Below are 18,293 nucleotides of genomic sequence, written 5' to 3'. Positions count from 1 at the left end.
GAAGCAGAGGACCTGCAAGGCTTTTATTTTTATCTCAGTCACTAAAGTTTGGGAAATTCAGTCCTTTCCATTGCCTGCATTTGACTTACAGAAAAATGGAGAACACAGTATTGGTCCCTTAAATGATATGTAGATACATATCATTATATAACTATGAAATTGTTATTTTCTGCAGTTCTTCTCTCCTCATATCCAAGGTGTTTGCTGTGGGAGATAATCACTTCTACACTAAGAGTTTCTTAATTTTGTCTGCTGGTGATTTTTTTTTCTGATCTATGCATTTTCTAAACAAATGCCCCTTTTGGCATTAGGGCCTCTTCCAGAGATGTTTCCAGCACTGTGTGCATCTTCTCCTGTTAAGCTGATTTCTCTTTGCCTTTCACGGCCATTTTTTACCAGAGATCTCTTCTTTCACTATTACAGGGTTGAATTTGTGGTTTTCTCTTTCTCTCATGTCTGTTGCAAGCTTAGCTTCTGTTTTCACCCAGGCAAAACCTATGTAGCTCATATTGTTGTTTCTTTTAGTAAGTCTCTTATTGCTCCCTTAAAGCTTTGACTGATACTCCTCGTCTATTTGTTTTGAACTCAAATAACCTTGGTACTCAGTAGACCAAAATCTTAGTTTCCTGAATTATCTTGATGTTAAAGGCTTCTTGCTTAACTTGTCCTTCTCTTGGACACTTTTAGACCATGTCTATATTTCTAGTTGAAATGTAGGAGGTGACTCTGGATTTGAATATATACTCAGACTTGTACTCTGCTTATAAATGCAGAAATAGCCTCATCAGCCTCTCCTGTAACCTTCACATCATTTCTGACTCTCTAGTTACCTTATACCTCATCTTTTATATGTATTTCTCTATGATAGTCCTCACAAAATTTCCATGTCTATAAGTGCCTCAACTCTATTCCTTCAATGAAATTCACTCGTGCCATTATCTTCTCTTTCATGGGCTCCTGCAATTTTCTTCATATTCTCCAGCTCAGCCTTCGCGGACATGGCATTTGCCTCTGCCTTGCTCCACCACACCAGCTGATTGCTGTCACTGCTGTGGCTCCTGGGGTATAAGACAACCTTTTTCTACATCAGCAACACACTATCTTGATGCACATTATGAAAATACAGTTTCTCATGATTTCTTACTGCTTTTGCTGTAATTTTGCTCCTCTGTTCTGTTACATATCATGAGAAAATACTATGGGATGCATTTGCATGGGAAATGCAGGCTCTGTGCAAAGGTTTAATGCAGGTGTATACTTTCTGACTCCTGTTTAACACACTCTAGCTCCCAGGCTTGAGACTAGACCTCCATATGTTTTAGTGATTCAAATATGGGCAGAAAGAAATATCTGCCCTTGCCTAGCTGAATGTTTGTCAAAAGTATTAAGAGGAAAATGAAAAGTAAAATATAGAACAACGTATTTTAATTCTTGAAATAGATCAAAATGATGTGTAATTTTAAAGTAACTCCTTTTTCATCAGAAGATTAATTGTATATCACATTGGTATGACTGTAAATATAACCTGACACTGCGTATGCAAACCAACCTTTGTAGGTGTCACCTCTTACAAAGAAAAGTAAGGCTGCGCTTCTCCTACGGGCTGCCCTTTTCCCATCTCAACACCCGCCTTGAGTAGCTGCGCTGGAAGTAAAAAAATGCAGACTCTGTTAGACAGGAGAGTACCCACATAGGGTAATTCAAATGAGAGCCAGTTTAAGTACCTCTTGTGTTAATGCATGCAGAATGCAGTGCTGTGGGGAATACAGCACTTGAAAGTGCAGGACCCTAAGTGTGCAGAGAGGTTGCTCTGTCTGCCTGGTACCATGTTAAAGATCTTTCTGAACTTAGCATGTCTCATTATATTTAGTTGATTGAGTTTTAATAGATTATATATTTTGTGGAAAATAAATTTGGTTCTTACTAGGACTTTGTCTTTAATATTTTTCACTATTAACAATGCATCTCTGTGTGTTGTATTGATCTCTGTCAAGATTTGATGTTGCTGTTTTCTAATAAATTTTACAAATGAGAGTTAATGTAGGAGGTAAAGTTTACCTATAGACTATTGGAATAAGTGTCAGCTGGAAAAATGGAGTAGGTGTTAGAAAAATGACATGATAATTTACCCAATAAATCATCACACAGGAAGGGACCATTATATATTAGAAATCTTTTTAAATAATACTAAAATATTTGTGATTTAGAGAAGTCAATAGACACTTTAATCAAAGGCTTCTGTACAATAGAATGAAATTGCTGATTCAATATATTCAGAATAAATTCAATACAAGTATTTAAAATTTACGAAGCTCAGTTTTGTCTTCTGATTCCCAGGAGCACATGACTGTGTATCCTGAAAAGCAGATAAACCCACAAGGATATCAATGAATTGAGTGGACCTAGTTCTGATTTCATTTATGTGGAAGTCCAAGTACTTGTGTTCCTGCAAGCGAGCTTAGAATCTGGCCCCTCACATTTTTACAGTTAGTTTCTTGACATCAGAAAACAAAAATTTGCAGTAATTTAAGGGAGAAAAATAGTTTTATTACCAAAGTTGCTATACGAAGTGCATGGAATTATCTGATTTTTAAATTCTAGGGCTAATTTTGCATAACCTTATGCTGTACTAACATCAGCAGAGATACTCACAGGAGTGGGATTTGGAAGATCAGTTCTATGGACCCAGTCCTGAAGACAACACCTCCTTCTTCATTCTGAGCTGTGTACTGAGAAGAATAATTTTTCTCTTTTTTTATCTTTGCTTTCACTTTGACAGGAACAAAACACTGCGTTGTAAGCAAAATTTTCATTTGGGACTCAAAAGAGATCCTTTTCTTACTTTCAGTAGAGAAAACAAAAAAAAACCAAGAAAAACACATTTATAATTCATCAGAAATAGTGCTGACTGCAAAATTCTAAGTAATCTTCATGCAGTTTACACAGGATATGGAGAGATAAATGTGTTTTTCAGGAAAAGGAGGAAAAGTAAGAGTTTTATATGTTGCATTTGAGGCACAGTATAATACATATATATTTATAGACCATTTGCTGCTTGTCCAGACCCTCTTTGGCAATCTGGGGTCCCTAGACCCATGCAGCTTGTGTTACAGTCCTGCAGGAAAAAGAGATGAGTGTGAACTAATACTTAAGGCTGCTTTTTCTGGAAATATTTTAATTAGAGAGAGGGTGAACACTGAAAGTAGGAAATGTCTGGTCGCTGCTGGTTTCGTGCCTAGAGCCCTTCTTTCGCAGTGATCTTATACATAGCTCTCCGGGGACATGCAAGGAGGGAAGCGTTGACAAAGCCACCCCTCTCCCCTCTCACGTTTGCTAGGCAGGAAAGACCACACACCTTTCTGAGCATGGACACCACGTATTCCCCACTCCAAGTTTTGGGAGGGTAAAAGCATAGGAATGCTCAAAGGTATAATATTGCTTAATGCTATAAATCCCTCATCCATGTCCTCTAACAGATTGAAAAGGGACTTGATATTCCAAATACTAATGTGAGCAGGGGATTAATGGGGCATTTTAGTCCTTCTCTCTCTCTCTCTCTCTCTCTTTGGGTTCCCTGATGTTGATTGAAGAGTGAGGTTATTAGCCTTTCCTTCGGTGTGGTACTTACACAGTTACTTTCCTCTATCCAGACACTGATTTGCATAACGCATATAGGAAGTTAATATCTTGGGGACATGAACTCTGTGTTGAAATGAGCTGACGTTGGCTGATGGACTCACAAGCTATTGAAGGGAGAGGTACATGCACGCACGTGCGTGCACACGTATGGAGTATAAGTACATCTTTATAAGGGCCTCTTTATAAGCCATAAAGGAGCAGGAAAAGTCACACTGAAATATTTCTGTTCTTCGTTTCATTTTTAAATCATGATAAAATGAAAAATGCTACCAAGCTGGGATGGACTTTATACTCACTTCACGCTAGAGCTAGACTGCAACAGGCAGTGTACAGTGGCATGACACAGCTTTGGCTTGTAAAGATCACTCCCTGCCTTTATGTAGAAGAGGCAATTTCACATATCACACAGGTTTCTAGCAAAGAAAGAGCTGGAACAACCATAGTTAATATTAAATCATTTTTTTCTTGAACTTTGTAGCATTTTATTACTGAAGCTATAGATAATAACCGTATTTTATTATGGCATTCACTGATTCTGAATGTTATGTGCATTTTCTTTTAAAACTGCATCAGCAGCTATGTGCTGCTTTTTGGCAGCAGCCTCACGCAGGCGGCTTCCCTGTGTTAGCAGCCACCCATCTGGAGAGACCAAATCCTTCTCTACCTGGGTTACGATTTGCAAGCCATGCATGCATTCAGCAGTAAAAAGTAGCCTCTAGAGTGTGCTTGTCTTATCAAACTTTGATTTGGAGCAATCTGCTTCACTATAGTGTACGAAAATACCTGAGCGGTGTGTCTGCAGTGACTTGTGAGTGATCTCCAAATTACATTCAAAAGGAAGTTCAGCCATCCCTTGAACTTGTAAGCTTCAGGCTGAACAGTTCAAACAGATGTTTAATCACTTCATATTCATTAGGAAATGGCTATTCAATGGCCGTAGAATTTAAAAGTGGCATTGTGAGATGAATGCTTCACATGATTCCTATACAAGCATTCCCTTTTAGAAGCATAAGTAAAAACAATTCAGGTGCATCTAACGCATTTTTGTCACATAAATTTCGATCATCATATTTTTTGTTTTAATCATTAGGTGCCCTTTTAAATTTTTAGTAGCAGAAAAGCCCAAAGCTATAGTGCCAGTTAATGCAAATGAAAAGAGATGAAAAGGGATCCTCCAGCTTCTCGAAAGGGAGCTGCCGAGCGGGTAAAAGGTGATTGTGTTCTTTAACTGAATCTGCAGCAATAATTATAAGGAAAATATTTAACTTAAAGCAACACAAAAAAATGCATGACCCCGAAAATTTCAACAGGTAATTCATCAAATGCCAGGTTGAAAATACCTCTTCAGAAGAAAAATTGCAATAAATCTGTAGTCATTGGTTACAGTATGCTAAATATTGTGAAACACTTTCCTAAAAGAAAGATACAATGTGGTTTGGATAAGATTAAGGTGCATTTCAGCAAAACATACACATTATTCTTCATTTTACTGTTTAGCAATTTCAATGTTCTTCTTCAGAGAAAACAAAAGTTTATAATGATTAACGTTCTGGGCTGTGGGAAGCAGACACTCTGCAACAATACGACTCTTGTATTGCAATAGCTTTCCTCATCTATAACATCAGCACAAATAGTTTTTCAGATGAGTAACCAGCATTTCTGAGATAAGTCTTTCCTTTAACTACAATTGATAGTATGTGGCTGTGTATTGCAGTGTCAACAGAGGCCTCAGTGAGCCTGACAACCTCCCCGGTCCCCGTAGCAGAAGCGGGGGGCCTGGCTGCGTGGGAGCTGGGTGCTGGCAGACCAGTGTCGTCCCCCCGGCCCATCTTTCTGTCCTCCCAAGACCAGCGGGTCACTGCAGTGCTCAGGATTAGACTTTCACTCTTCAAAATGAGACTGTATTTCCCCCATACCTGGAAATATCCTACCTAGCTTGCTTTATATTGTGTAAGATAAATTAAGCAAACTAATAATTGTGTCTAAACATATTCTCGCACGAGTCCATTTCAAATTCTTGTTAGTAGTGGTGAACTCGGAAATCTGGATGAAATAAAAATTGTATCTCACAGAGGGAATCAGTGGAGGAACTCAGGCTCACAGCCAAGGAACCCTGTGTTCAAAACTCTATTTGGATATTTAACAGTATTAAGTTCATTGCGCAGATAAGCAATAGCAAGCAAATCTTTCATAGTAGACACAGAGATGTATCCCAGTGCCCCCAGGCCCCATGGTGCTGCTCACCCCCAGGGGGTCTCTCGCTACATCCCCCTCTTTTCACCAGTCTGATCTTTTCGATGTGCTAGGTGGGGAAGATAGCATTTTGCTGTGAAGCTGCAGGATAAGCTAATGCAGGGACCATCGCGCTTGGGGCACAGACCACACTGTGACCCACCTTCGCCAGTTCCTGTCCTGAGATGTGCAGGCTCCTTCTGCACTCAGCCACACAGCAGCTCTGCTCTGTGCTTTACTGAGAAGAGATGGGACTGTCCACGGCCGGGAAAAAATGGGGCATGTGGCCTGCATCCAGCCTGTCTTGAGTACTGCGTGAAATGGGCTGTGCAAGTAGCGGTTCCCTCCTCTGTAGGAGAGAAAGAGCAAAAGGTTTGTTCCACACATACCACGATAGTGAAAAACTGCTGATTAATAGTGTTGTTATCATTCAATACTGGGCACATTTTGAATCACAATATTGTCAGGATATTGCCCACCATGAGGGCATTTTTCCAAGTCAGTATAGAAAGGGCAAAATCTTCAAACCTTATCAGAAAATGCTGGATTGTATCCTGCCAACAGGCTGTACGTAAAATACCCACGAGTGGCACAGGCAGGGCGTAGTCGATCACACTTACCTTTCAGTCTTGCACATGCTGGAAAATCTTTTCTGCATGACAAGTTATGTTGTTAGAGTAGTTTATTCCGGCTAGCGTGGTAGCACCTAGGCAGCGCAGTGGGGTGGTGCTAGGTGGTTGTGACAATGGCAATTTGTCTTCTGGCTTAAGCAAAACTATACAGATAGTCGAACAACACGAGATACAATGTTATGGATGAATCCAAATTCTGATGCACTTCTTTGTTTTCACTGAAGGCACAGGTGAATAGGATTTTCATGTAGGAATTAGGATATACCTATTGCCGTGCACTAATGCTATCAGAAAGCCATCCCTTGCTCCATCTTTGCATTCCTGCTGTTTAAGAGAGTAGATAATATACGTGCCCACTTTCACCTCTGCTCGTGCTGGCAATATCTGCCACCTCTGCTTCTCTGACATGATGCACTTACGCACTCCCCCTCGGCACCAGCAGCATCCCTTACTCGCTTTCACATAGTCCCTTCAAGTCTGCATCGTATCCAGCCTCACCATCCTCACCTTCAAGATTTTACTAACAGCCAGCTTCCCTTATGTCTTCTCTAGCCTCACCACCTTCCCCTCCTTTAAGGCCTCCTCCTAAGCGCTCTCTTTGCTTCCCTTGTCATTTAACAGCAGTTTTACTAGTCTGGTGTTTTACCCCATTACTCCTTCTAACATTATTATTCTTTCATGCCACTCTGCATGCTAAAAACAGTTTCTTTTTTTTCTGTTGAGTCGCACATTCTCCCTTAACTTCCTTCACATCTCTCGTTAAAAGCCATTTCTTCAGCAATAATTTCCAGTTATGTTATCCCCACTGATAAGAGCCTTCATCTGAATGCCACTGGCCAGACAGGACCTAAATTTAACCATCTGGGCACAGCATTGACTCATGCTTTTGCTTGAGGCTAGATAACTGTCAAAGGGGTATCTTGTTTAACAAATTGCTTAGGTAATACAGTGGTTACATTATCCCTGTGTCAATGTTCTGTTACGGCAGGGAGCAGCTGCAAATTTGGGGACTGTTCTTGCAGCAGCCGGTTGTTGGCCATGTGATGTTCAATTTTTATTTAAAAGTGCTCCCAATAGTTGGAACAAAGGGCACTTTGTTGTTTTTGTTGTTAATACATTGATAATGCTTGCAAAAATCTCCACAAACTGAAGAACCTCAAAATTTAGCTAATAGTATGAGCTTATGAACTTGTTTCTATTTCCATTAGTAATGTGATTGAAAATGTTGATTATTGAGGAAATCCCAGACTAGACCCAAGTCGTCTTGGTGACAGAACCTTACCTTTTAGCCTGCTCTCTCTGTTAATGGAGGACCAAAATACTTCCGCTGTAGAGTCATGAGGTTGAAGTCCTCCAAGGTGCTTTTTCTGTAGAGGACTTTTCTCTCCAGAATTCACTCTTCACTTTGGCCGTCAAAGCTTACACCTTTTCACCTTTGAGGATTGTTGTAAGGCACATACTTGTTTTGGCCAAAGGTTGAGTTTAGTTATGCCAGATAATATGTTTCTATGGCTCATTTATTCAGGCACCCATGGAAACATAAAGGTGCTTATGTTCTGGTTGGACTATATCCACTCCATAAAGTTTACTATCTCATTCTAACATATTAAGTGTTGTTACCATTTTTATTCAGAAATGGTCTATTTTCTATTTTTCAATTTTCCATTTAGTATGCATTAGCAAAGGTACCATATGTTTTTTTCATTGTTTACATACCTTTTAGATGTAGCCTGTAACTGATCATTTGCTCTACATTTTAGTAATACATGACTCCCCTTAAAGTCTTCTCCATTTCTTCGTAGTGCAAACTGAGAAACAGTTGGCTGCCCTGCCACATTTTTTAAACTGGCAAAAGCAGAGGGATCCAATAGTCCTCTGAAGCCAGTAGTGCATTCTAGATATTTATTTTGCATTTTATACTGTTTTATGGGCTTTAACTGGTTAAATTACAGTAAATGTGAAGAAGCAGATTTTGTGAACCACTGGCGCTATTGCTAGTTGTACAAGTCTTGTAGAACAGCAGGAACAGACCATGTGCAAAACACTTTTTTTTTTTTTTGTGATTTTGGCATCTCATACTGCTCTCACAGCACTGGCTTGGTAATGATATGATAAAGCTTGGGAGCAAGCTTTGACTGCAGGGTAGCTGCTGTTGGGGCCTTCAGAAAGCCAGACCTGTAAAATGCAGTTTGTTTTCAGAAGTTGCTGCCTGCAGCTGAGACAGATGTGTTAGCTGGAAATATGTCATTTATAATATAATCAAATGCTTGACCTCTTATTCAGGTATCAGTTGTTACCGCACGGATGTTGAATGTTTAAACTGTCTCACAGCTTGTTTTGTTCAGATGTAAGCTGTGGCAGTCCCGTGTGAAATGCTAGCTTTGTGTGAAGCTGTCATGTTAGCCTGATTTATATGATTTTTGTAACACCTTGTTATACAGAGGAGGAAATGATCACAAAGCAGTTTCAGGTAAAAAGCTAGAGTACTCAGATCTGTAAATTTCAAATTTCTTGTATTTTAAATTTGGCCCGTGTTTTGGTGGGGAGTGTATCGCTGTAGTAATTTACAGTCCTCTCTTGAGCTAAAAAGTCACTTGGTTGAAACGGTTTTGTAGCCAAATACATGTTGTGGGCAGAGGAAGAGAGATTTTTTAATATAGACTCAGCCTTGCACTGTGATCTGAACAGAAATGAATTATCATGGGCATAGACAGCATGGGGACAGAGCAAGGCTGAGTTTGTGATAGCACTAGCTTTACTCTGACTTAGTAATATATCCATCTAGAGAGTCCACTCCTCCTTCTCTCCTCCATCTCTATTGCCAATGGATATGTGGCTCGTGGATGATACCTGAGTGTACATGTATTAACTGTTAATGGAAGCAGAACAACAATTATATTAAAAGATAATTCTAAATACTGCAAATCCAAAGTGTGCAAAAATTTTGAAATATCAGAACTGAGATTGTTCACACAACAGTAATTCAGCCCTTTTGTGTCTCTGTATTAAAACCTCTACACAAATGCAGGCTGAGGATAAGATTAGCACAGATAATACAAGCATTAAATAATTTTGCAGTGCTTACTTTTGCAACCTTAACATGTTCTTTTAGCACAGGTATTCAGATACTGTTTTCCCTTTCTTCTTTTAAGAGCAAACTGAAAAAAAAAAAAAAAAAAAAAAAAAAAAAAAAAAAAAAGGCTGCAAATGATATCATCTTCTAGGTAGGCCGGTAGATGAGACCTGCAGTTTCCCAGAAGAGGTAACTGCTGCGGTTGTGGAGCAGGAGAAAGCAAGAGTCTTCGGTGCTAGCGCAGGCTTGTGGAGGGGAACGTGCCCAGCCACAGACAGGTTCTTCTATCCTTTTCTCCCCACTGACTTTGTGCTAATCTGCTCATTTTCTCTACTGATTCTTTCCTTATTTCATTCCCTTATACAGTCCAAAGAGGGGAAATAATTTGTGACAGATTCTGAAGAGGCAAAAACTGGGACAAGAACAGGAGAGGGACTGTCGGCAGGGAGAAGGGAAGTTAGGACTAATAGGGGAGGTAGACAGATACCTGCCTGTTTAAGCTGTTAAAATTCAAGGTGTATGGCAAGTGACTGAAAACGGATAGAAAATACTGGGTGACTTTCCTAGACAGTACAACAAAAATCTATCACTAACAAATGTTAGTACTTTCTGTATGTAAGCAATACATTCAGAAAAAAAGTTTCCACAGATAAACCTCAAAAATTCATTAGATCATAGATGATAACATTTGAAAGACCTATTGCAGCATCTAATCCAGCTCACGCAAGCTTGCTGTCTATAATGTGATTTCCTGTGCATTGACAAATCTACTCTAAACTATTGAACTCAACACCTGAAAGGCTATTTTAGTAGTTCTTTATCTCCGAAATTTTAGGCAAGTCTTCACTTTAAATATTTCATTCCTTTCCAAGGGAAATACCTCCAGTTTGGCCCTGTTACGGCAGTAGTGCTCCTGAAACCTGCAAATCCTTCACTGTTTCCAGAAGCTAAGGTCCAAGGATGGGGAATACGAAGATGTTCACATTAGCGTTGTTTCTGCTATTATTGCTTTTGGACAGGAATAATACCCCATTCCATGAGCATTTCATAACGTCTTATATAATCTACTATTATTACTTTGTATAACAATGCCACAATTCTGCTTTCCTCAAATGCAATAGGCTGTAAATATTCTATGCATTTTGTAGATAATGGTTTTGGCAGTGGCCTATTTATTTAGCTGAGAATAGCAATTCTATGAACAAAGACTTTTCGATAGCATTTCTGTCTCCACCAGACACTTGAAGGTGGAGGCATGCTAGCTGGTTCTCCTGGGTGGCTGTGTCGTGTGATGGAAGAATTACTCCTGCAGTAATGTCACCAACGTTCATGCTTGCTTTGCAGGTTGATGACCAAATGAAGTTGCTTCAGAACTGCTGGAGCGAACTCTTAATTCTAGATCACATTTACCGGCAAGTGGTACATGGAAAAGAAGGCTCTATCCTTCTGGTTACCGGGCAACAAGTGAGTATGTGGGCTCAAAGCAGTATTGATGGCTTTTTAATAATCATTTTCAAAATAGCAGGAGTTTAACTAGGTCAGAAGAACTCCTGTGTCCTGAGAGATTCTCCACAAATAATATAGATAAAATCACTTGTGCACTCTGTTCCTAGTCTACTGATTACAGTTAAACTTATAAAAGCAGATATAATCATAAAGTACTTTGCTTTTCAAATATACTTGTATACTTCAGTGGCTGAAAAATAGTAGATGAGAAGTGTTTCTCAAGAAGTTTTATTTCCTCAGGGCTAAAACAGTTTCTGACAACAACAACAAAAATGCTAAACCCTATGCTTTAGGTCTAATCAATTATAGTTTATTTTCCCTTCAGAATTGTGGTTTACTCAAAAGAATCACTAGCTGGATCAGAAACCTAGTAACTTGCAGCTATTACTACAGAAATACCTTACTCTTATAGAAGTATGCATATGTGTGAGAGGAAGACAGAAGCTCAAACTTCTAATCAGAGGGAAATTACTCAGCCTCTGGGATATAAATGCAAATATTGTCTCAGGAACTGTCTCAGAGTATGCACTCTGTATTTTCTGCACAGCTTTCCAAGGGTTAATTTTCTCCAGGCATTACATGCACGAGTTACCCAAAACACGAGAGCAAAAATATGGTGAATATTAGGAAAACTGTGAGAAAACCCAAATAAAATAGAAAGCTTTGTCTCACTCTTACTTTCCAAAGCACAGATGACTTGACAATGAAAACAAGAACATTATTTCTAAGTCTCTTATTCTGACTTTAGTGGAAAAAACTTCATGGTATCAATGGGAAGTAAACTGTTCCTGTGGATTTTATTCCTGATTCAAAGTGAAAATAAATGATGGTCCATTGCTATTTAAGTAGCTGCAAACTGAACTGTGTCACTTTATACGCACAAGGGAAAGAGTTCCTTTTTCTAACTGTACAGATACATCACATACATCTACATGCTGCAGAATTTCCTTAAAGCTTTAGTCATAACAGGACTGTAGCCATTTCTCAACACTCAGAAGTGTTTATAAGAATTAGAAAAGAAAAAAAATAACTTTTTGCGTTTGTGATTAATAGTTGTATGCTGAAAGAGAGAACTGGTCCAATCATCTGAGAATAGAAGTAGAAAAATTCAAATTCTAGCTATGAAGCTGGCTCCTGCACATCGTGTGGAAAGTCACAAACCTCTGTGAGATAGAGTTATCCTCTCTAGTTGTATTAGCTGAGGTTAGTTGTATTACTTCTGATTTAGACTGATATTGCTTAGAGAATTACTGATCCCTTTTCTTTTTCGTCATCTGCAAAACAAGAACAACAGTACTAGCATTTATTCCATTTACCAAACAGGCTTGGCTGATTCCATTATTTATAAAGTTCTGAGTATATTGACAGTTCTCTGTTCCTGAAGAACTGCCAAATTAATGTCTCAGTTGTTTTGTGACAAGCTAGTTTTTAAAACTTCTGACTGCCTAAATCCCTCTGAAATCAATTGACCTCTAAATACCTTTAAAAGCTATCCATTGTCCCCATTTTTCCGCAGTACTAATTCTTACCACATTACCCACCTTTACCTTTACTTAGGAGGAAAAAAAAAAAAAAGAGAAAACAGTTGGCCAACAGATAGCAGGATGCTTATTAAATGCTCCATTTAAAAATCATCAGAATTATAATTCATCTTTCATAAATATATTTTAACTGTCCTTGTTTCTCAAACTAAATTAAAACCCGACTAAATTGGACTGATTGCATCTGATTTTGCCCCAGGTTTGTCAGGTAGGTTTAATACACCCTCCTTTCCACCCAGTTTCACTGCTGCCTGTGCCAGCGTTTGTCATTCTGAAGTTAATACCAGCACCTCGGTCCGTCGAGCTTTGCTCCTCGCACGTAGGCTGCTTGGAGAACAGGGGCCACGTTGCGAGAGCGCCAAACGGGAGCGCTGCCGTCGGCCCCTTTCCTTGTGGGTGGACGCCTTCCCGTACCGCTCTCGCTGGCGAGCGATAGGGAGACACCATAACGGCAGGAAACTTGCAGTGTCTGGCTGCTGTTTTTAAAACTGGAAGGAGTCTGAAATCTGCAGGTAATGCCACTGTAACAAACAGCTGGTGGGTTCCAGCATGATTTCATTCAGCTCGGATCACTGTCAACTGAAATTAAAAGCCAAATCGCTTATGGAGGCGGGTGCCGACTGCGCCTGCTCTCCTCGGAGCGAGCGTGACGTGCGCAGCCGGTGAGAGCCTCCTGGCAGCTGAGGTGTTACAGAAACGCTGCTCCTACGCCAGCACGGGCATTACACGCCGTTTGTCATTTATGCACCTTTACTTTGAGCACCGCTGGTTTAAATGATTTGCAGGAGTGAAAATCTTTCACTGAAGAATCTCCTCTCTCTCTCTTTTTTTTTCTTGTTTTGTTTTGTTTTGGTTTTTTAAGGTGGACAAGGCAGGGTGCACTAACCAGAATGTTTAGGATATCTAGACTTACCGGAGCCACAGATCTTTGAATCACAGAGTAATCCAGGCTGCAGGGGACCTCAGGGAGTCTTGTAGTCCATCCCCGTGCTCAAACCAGTGCAGGGTTTTATCCAGTTAGATACTGAAAAGCTCCAGGGATGGAGCCTGCACAGTCTCCATGGGCTCCCTGCTCCATTGCCTGACTGTCCTCACAGGGAGGAAATTTTTTCTTAGATGCAGTCTGAGCCTCCCTTGTTTCAACCTACGTGTATTGTCTCTTATCTCCGGTGTGGAGAGCCTGGATCCATCTTCCACCTGATAGGTACTGGGGGGCTGCTGTTAGGGCCCCTTCCAAAGTCCTCTCTTCTCCAGGTTGAACAAGCCCCTTCCTCTCACCCTCTCCACATATAGCAAATGCTCCAGCCCCTGAGCATCTTGGTGGCTCTCAGCTGATGCACTGCTTGTTACCTATGTCTTTCATGAATTGGGTGTCCGAAACTGGACACAGGATCTAGTCACAGTCTAACCTGTGCAGAGTAGAGGAGAATAATCACTTCCCCCCCATCTACTGGCTGTGCTCCTGTAGATATAGCCCAGGATGCTGTTGGCCTTCTCTGCTGCCAGGGCACATTGCTGGCCAACACTCTGCTTGCTGTCTGCAAAGACCCCAGGTCTTTTTCAGCAGAGCTGCTTCCCAGCCAGCCTGGCCCCAGGCTATATAATTGCAAGGGGTTATTCCTTCCCATGTGCCGAGCTTGGCGTTTGTCCTGTTGAACTTCATAATGCCCCTGCTAGTCCATTCCTCCAGGCTGTCTAGGTCCTCAGGATGGCAACCCTGGACGTGCCCCCCCCACACACAAATTGGTGTCATTTGTAAAACTCGATGAGTGTGTGCTCCGTTGCCTCCTTCAGGTCATTTATCAAGGAGTTAAACAGGGCAGGTCCTAGTACAGACGCCTGCGGTACTCCACTTACACCTGGCTTCCAGATAGAGCATGACCCATTAACCCCTAATCTTTAACTCCAGCCATCCACCCATTTTTCACCCATCTGGTTGTCTCCAGACAATAAGCCCAAATATGTTCCCAGAGGAGTCACTCCAGGATTTTCCCAGGGACTACACTGAGGCAGTCTAGCCTGTAGTTCCTCAAATCTCCTCATAGCCTTTTTTGAGCATCAGTGCAACTTTTGCTTTTCCACAGTCATCATGGACTTCCGTTAGTCTCCATGACTTTTCAAATAATGATAGTGAGCAGCCTTGCAAGGACATCAATGGATCTCACAGCACCCTTGGATGCAGCCGCTCCCATCCCACGGACTTCTACTGGGTCAAGTTCTCTCAGGCCACTCTGGCTCGATTGTCACCCACTGATCATCACTCCCTGCCTCCTTGAGCACTACCAGGGAGACCTTGTTAGTGAAGACTAAGGCAAAGAAGGCACAGATTACCCCAGCCTTGTCTGTTTGCTGCCTGTAAATCACCAGCCCCATTCAGCAGCAGTCTCGTGTTTTCCTTGCACATCCTCTAACTAGTAGTAATGTGGTAAAGCTCTTTTTGTTACATTTGACATCCCTCGCAGTCTCAACTCTAGCTCAACTTTGGCTTTTTTAACCTCACCCCACAGGCCTGGACAATGCTTCTAAATTACTCCTTCAGAGGCATTCCCTGCTTCCACCTGATCTATACTGCCTTTTTGCATTGTAGCTCAGTCATGAGTTACCTGTTTAGCCAAATCAATCTGATATGTCTGCTTCCTTCCTCCAAGTATCAGACTGGACCTTTTAGGCTGTATCAATTCAGTCAGTTGTCTTTCTAAGGCACAAGGGCAGTTCAAATGTGTTTATGAAAGAGGAATCATGCCTGTGTCTGTCTACTCTGTATTGACTGTAAAATAATTCTGGAAATCCAGAGTTCTAGACCAAGGCATTACCAGTGTTTACTATTGCACTAAATGCTGCACGCTGGCCAGTAGCTGCCCTGAGCCTCAGTTCCTCAAGTAAGGAAAGAGAAACAACTATGTCTCCATCTCATAAAAATTAATTGATTAAGGTTTGGAAAGCACTCTGACACTTCTGATGAAAAGTGCTGTAGATTTTTTATTATTATTATTTATTGCTACCAGCAAAGCACTATGAGCAAAATTAGAGTCAACTATCTGGCTTTTAAACATATTAACTTTAAACTGAGGACCTGAGCTAGATAGCCTACTTTATTACCTGAGAGATGATGATTATCATCACAAGTTAGCAAATTTAAGACCTTAAAAGTCTTCTTCCTTGCTTTCCTTAATATATCCGTGCATAAAAGCTACCCATAAACACAGGCCTTTTAACAATCACAATCAAGGAAGAAGCTGTAATTAGAATGTAACTGCTTTCTCCACTTAAAGTGCACAGCCCTTGCTCCTGAAATATAAAAGTCAAGCTTCATCTAGTTCTTTGGGGCCAAACTACTTTCAGTTCTACACCAGGGCTAGTAAACCAGACTGAATAATTTTCAAACACATTGGCTCACACCCATTACCTCCAGGCATTGCTATCACATTACCATACCTCTGCATTTCCCTCAAGCCATTGGCTTATGAGTTTTTCCCAGTGTCGATCCACTGTTCCTACTTTGATGGGAAAAAAGTGCAGTCAGCAACAAAGAAGCAAGCATTGGCCCTTGCACACAAAGACTGTGTTCTATTTTGTTATTTGTTTGGTTGGAGTTTCATAAAAGAAGCTCCTTTGTGTGTATACATTTCAAGAAAGCACTTTTTTCAAATCATTACGATTCCTCAGCAATTCCTCAGAAATGAGTTTCTCTCTATGCTGCACACTTCATTTTCTGCACTAAGTATTGCCCCTCAGTAGCAGTAATTACCATTTCAAAAGGAAATAAAGTAGCACAAATGCATTTTACAACTCTCCAAATTTCATAATAGAAAATGGCTAAGGAGTGATTTGCAATGTGGTAGTTAATTGTAAATCATTGCCAATATGCTTTCCACACACCAGGTTTCACAGGCTTGGCATGTAGTATGTACTTTTAACAGACTATTTCTAATTGTGGGACTTCAATTCCTCCAACTTGAGCACTTTTCAGTTGTATATTCTGCACTAGCAATATACTGCCAAATTCTAAGGTCCAGAACACATAGGATAAACACTAAAGTTTGGTATAGAATATCATTTTTCGTGAATTTTCTTGCAGCAGTTAACACACAATGTAAGAATTATAGCCTTGGCTGCCCAAACATACTCTGCTCATTGCTGTTGACAAATCTGCACTCTGCTGAGTTTAGTCAAAGTTTAGATAAAAAGATTGTCCAAATATATGCCTAAATCTTAAATTTCTTTCAGGTTGTTCAAACTACTGGGTGATTGGCAGCCATCACACAGACAAATCTTGCACCTGGATTTGTGTTCTAGAGTAGTATCAGATAAGAGCATGAGAGAGAACCCAGATATCAGCAGTGTTGCTTTTTGAAGCAAGTTAAAATTCTGAATTTAGTGGCTTTTTTCTAGATTTCACATCTTTTTCAGCTGTACTTTATTAAAAGGAGTCAATGTATGGCATAGGGACTTTGTGGATTTTTTTGTGGCAAAGTATCTCTATTAGACTTACCCATTTACAAAGGCAGCTTCTGCTGTCCCAACTTAGCTGTATCGGCTTGGGCCTGCAGAGTATCTGCTCATCTAGGGAGCCAATCTGCAAGTTGAAGGAGGCTGCTCTGCTGCTGAAATGGTTCTCAGGAGGCAGATAACTTTCAGAATGTGCTGATGAGGGCATTGAAAAAAAAAAAAGATCACCCTTGCAGAAGTAGTACTGCAATACAGAAAGTTACTAGAGGAAGGAGTTTCTCAGGACAAGAGAAAGAAGCTGGCAAAGAAAGGATAAGCAAACTGGCTTTTCTTTCATCTTAAGAAATGAATAAAAATACATATACTAGCTATAGGTATGATAGGCTAATACATAGCTAGTGGAAAGCTATTACTTACTTGTTATGTTCTCAAGTAGTCATTATTTCGTGTGTGTGTGAGAGAGAGAGAGAGAAAATTAATCACTTTTTCAGTCTGAAAATAAATTAGTTTTCAAATGATCTCTGCAGCCAGAGAACTGCATGCAGTAGAACTTAAAAAACCCTCTGATTTATATGTAAAGGAAACAGGCAGTAATCATGCTAGCTTTTTCTATGAGCACACTGAAATAGAGTACCTGACCAACAAGAGCCAAAAGAATTTGTAATAACAAGATGATGCTTCTTAGCTTTTTCATTAAGTTTGTGATTGCAGTCAATGAAGCTTCAGAGCTGTAATAGCCTAAAAATGGTATCAGCTTTTAGGGGCCAAATCCAGAATTTCTTACATACAAACAGTTCTTACAGGCAAACAAGAGCAGGATTTGATTCAAGATCAGACAAGGCCAAGCAATCATCATTTTGCTGTTCAGGGTAGTATTTGTTGTCTTGTATCCAGTCCTGCCCAATTCATCACTCTAATGGCTTCTGCCTAAAGGAAAAGAAAACAAGGTTGTGTTGGTTGTTAAGAGTGTCTCATGTTTTATGAAGATATGCTCTGTTTTTCAGGCTGAACCAGCTGCTCTCAGCTGAATTAGGTAAAGCTTATCAGAATACAGTCTTAATCATAATGTGCCCATTTCAAACTTGCCCAAAGAGTCACTAGAGCTTTTGAGCCTTTCAGGTAACTCCAAACACCTGTGAACAAACTGGTCCCAATTTGTGTTTTCTTAGTCTGCTTGCTATGTTGTCATGAAACTACTGTAACACTACAGTTTTGACTTTA

At 40.3% G+C, this 18,293-nt stretch overlaps 1 protein-coding gene across 1 annotated transcript in view; it reads left to right on the top strand.

Annotated features, from left to right (window-relative positions):
- NR5A2 (nuclear receptor subfamily 5 group A member 2) overlaps nt 1-18,293 on the top strand; it is an 89,150-nt gene that overhangs the window by 33,635 nt on the left and 37,222 nt on the right. The window contains exon 5 of the mRNA XM_062581135.1: nt 10,921-11,040. Coding sequence (XP_062437119.1) covers nt 10,921-11,040 — 120 coding nt within the window. The remainder of the gene's footprint in view (nt 1-10,920; nt 11,041-18,293) is intronic.

Source organism: Rhea pennata, chromosome 8 (genome assembly GCF_028389875.1).
Source record: "Rhea pennata isolate bPtePen1 chromosome 8, bPtePen1.pri, whole genome shotgun sequence".
NCBI lineage: Eukaryota > Metazoa > Chordata > Aves > Rheiformes > Rheidae > Rhea > Rhea pennata.
The sequence above is the reverse complement of the archived record's forward strand: the minus strand, read 5'-3'. Positions and strand labels throughout refer to the sequence as shown.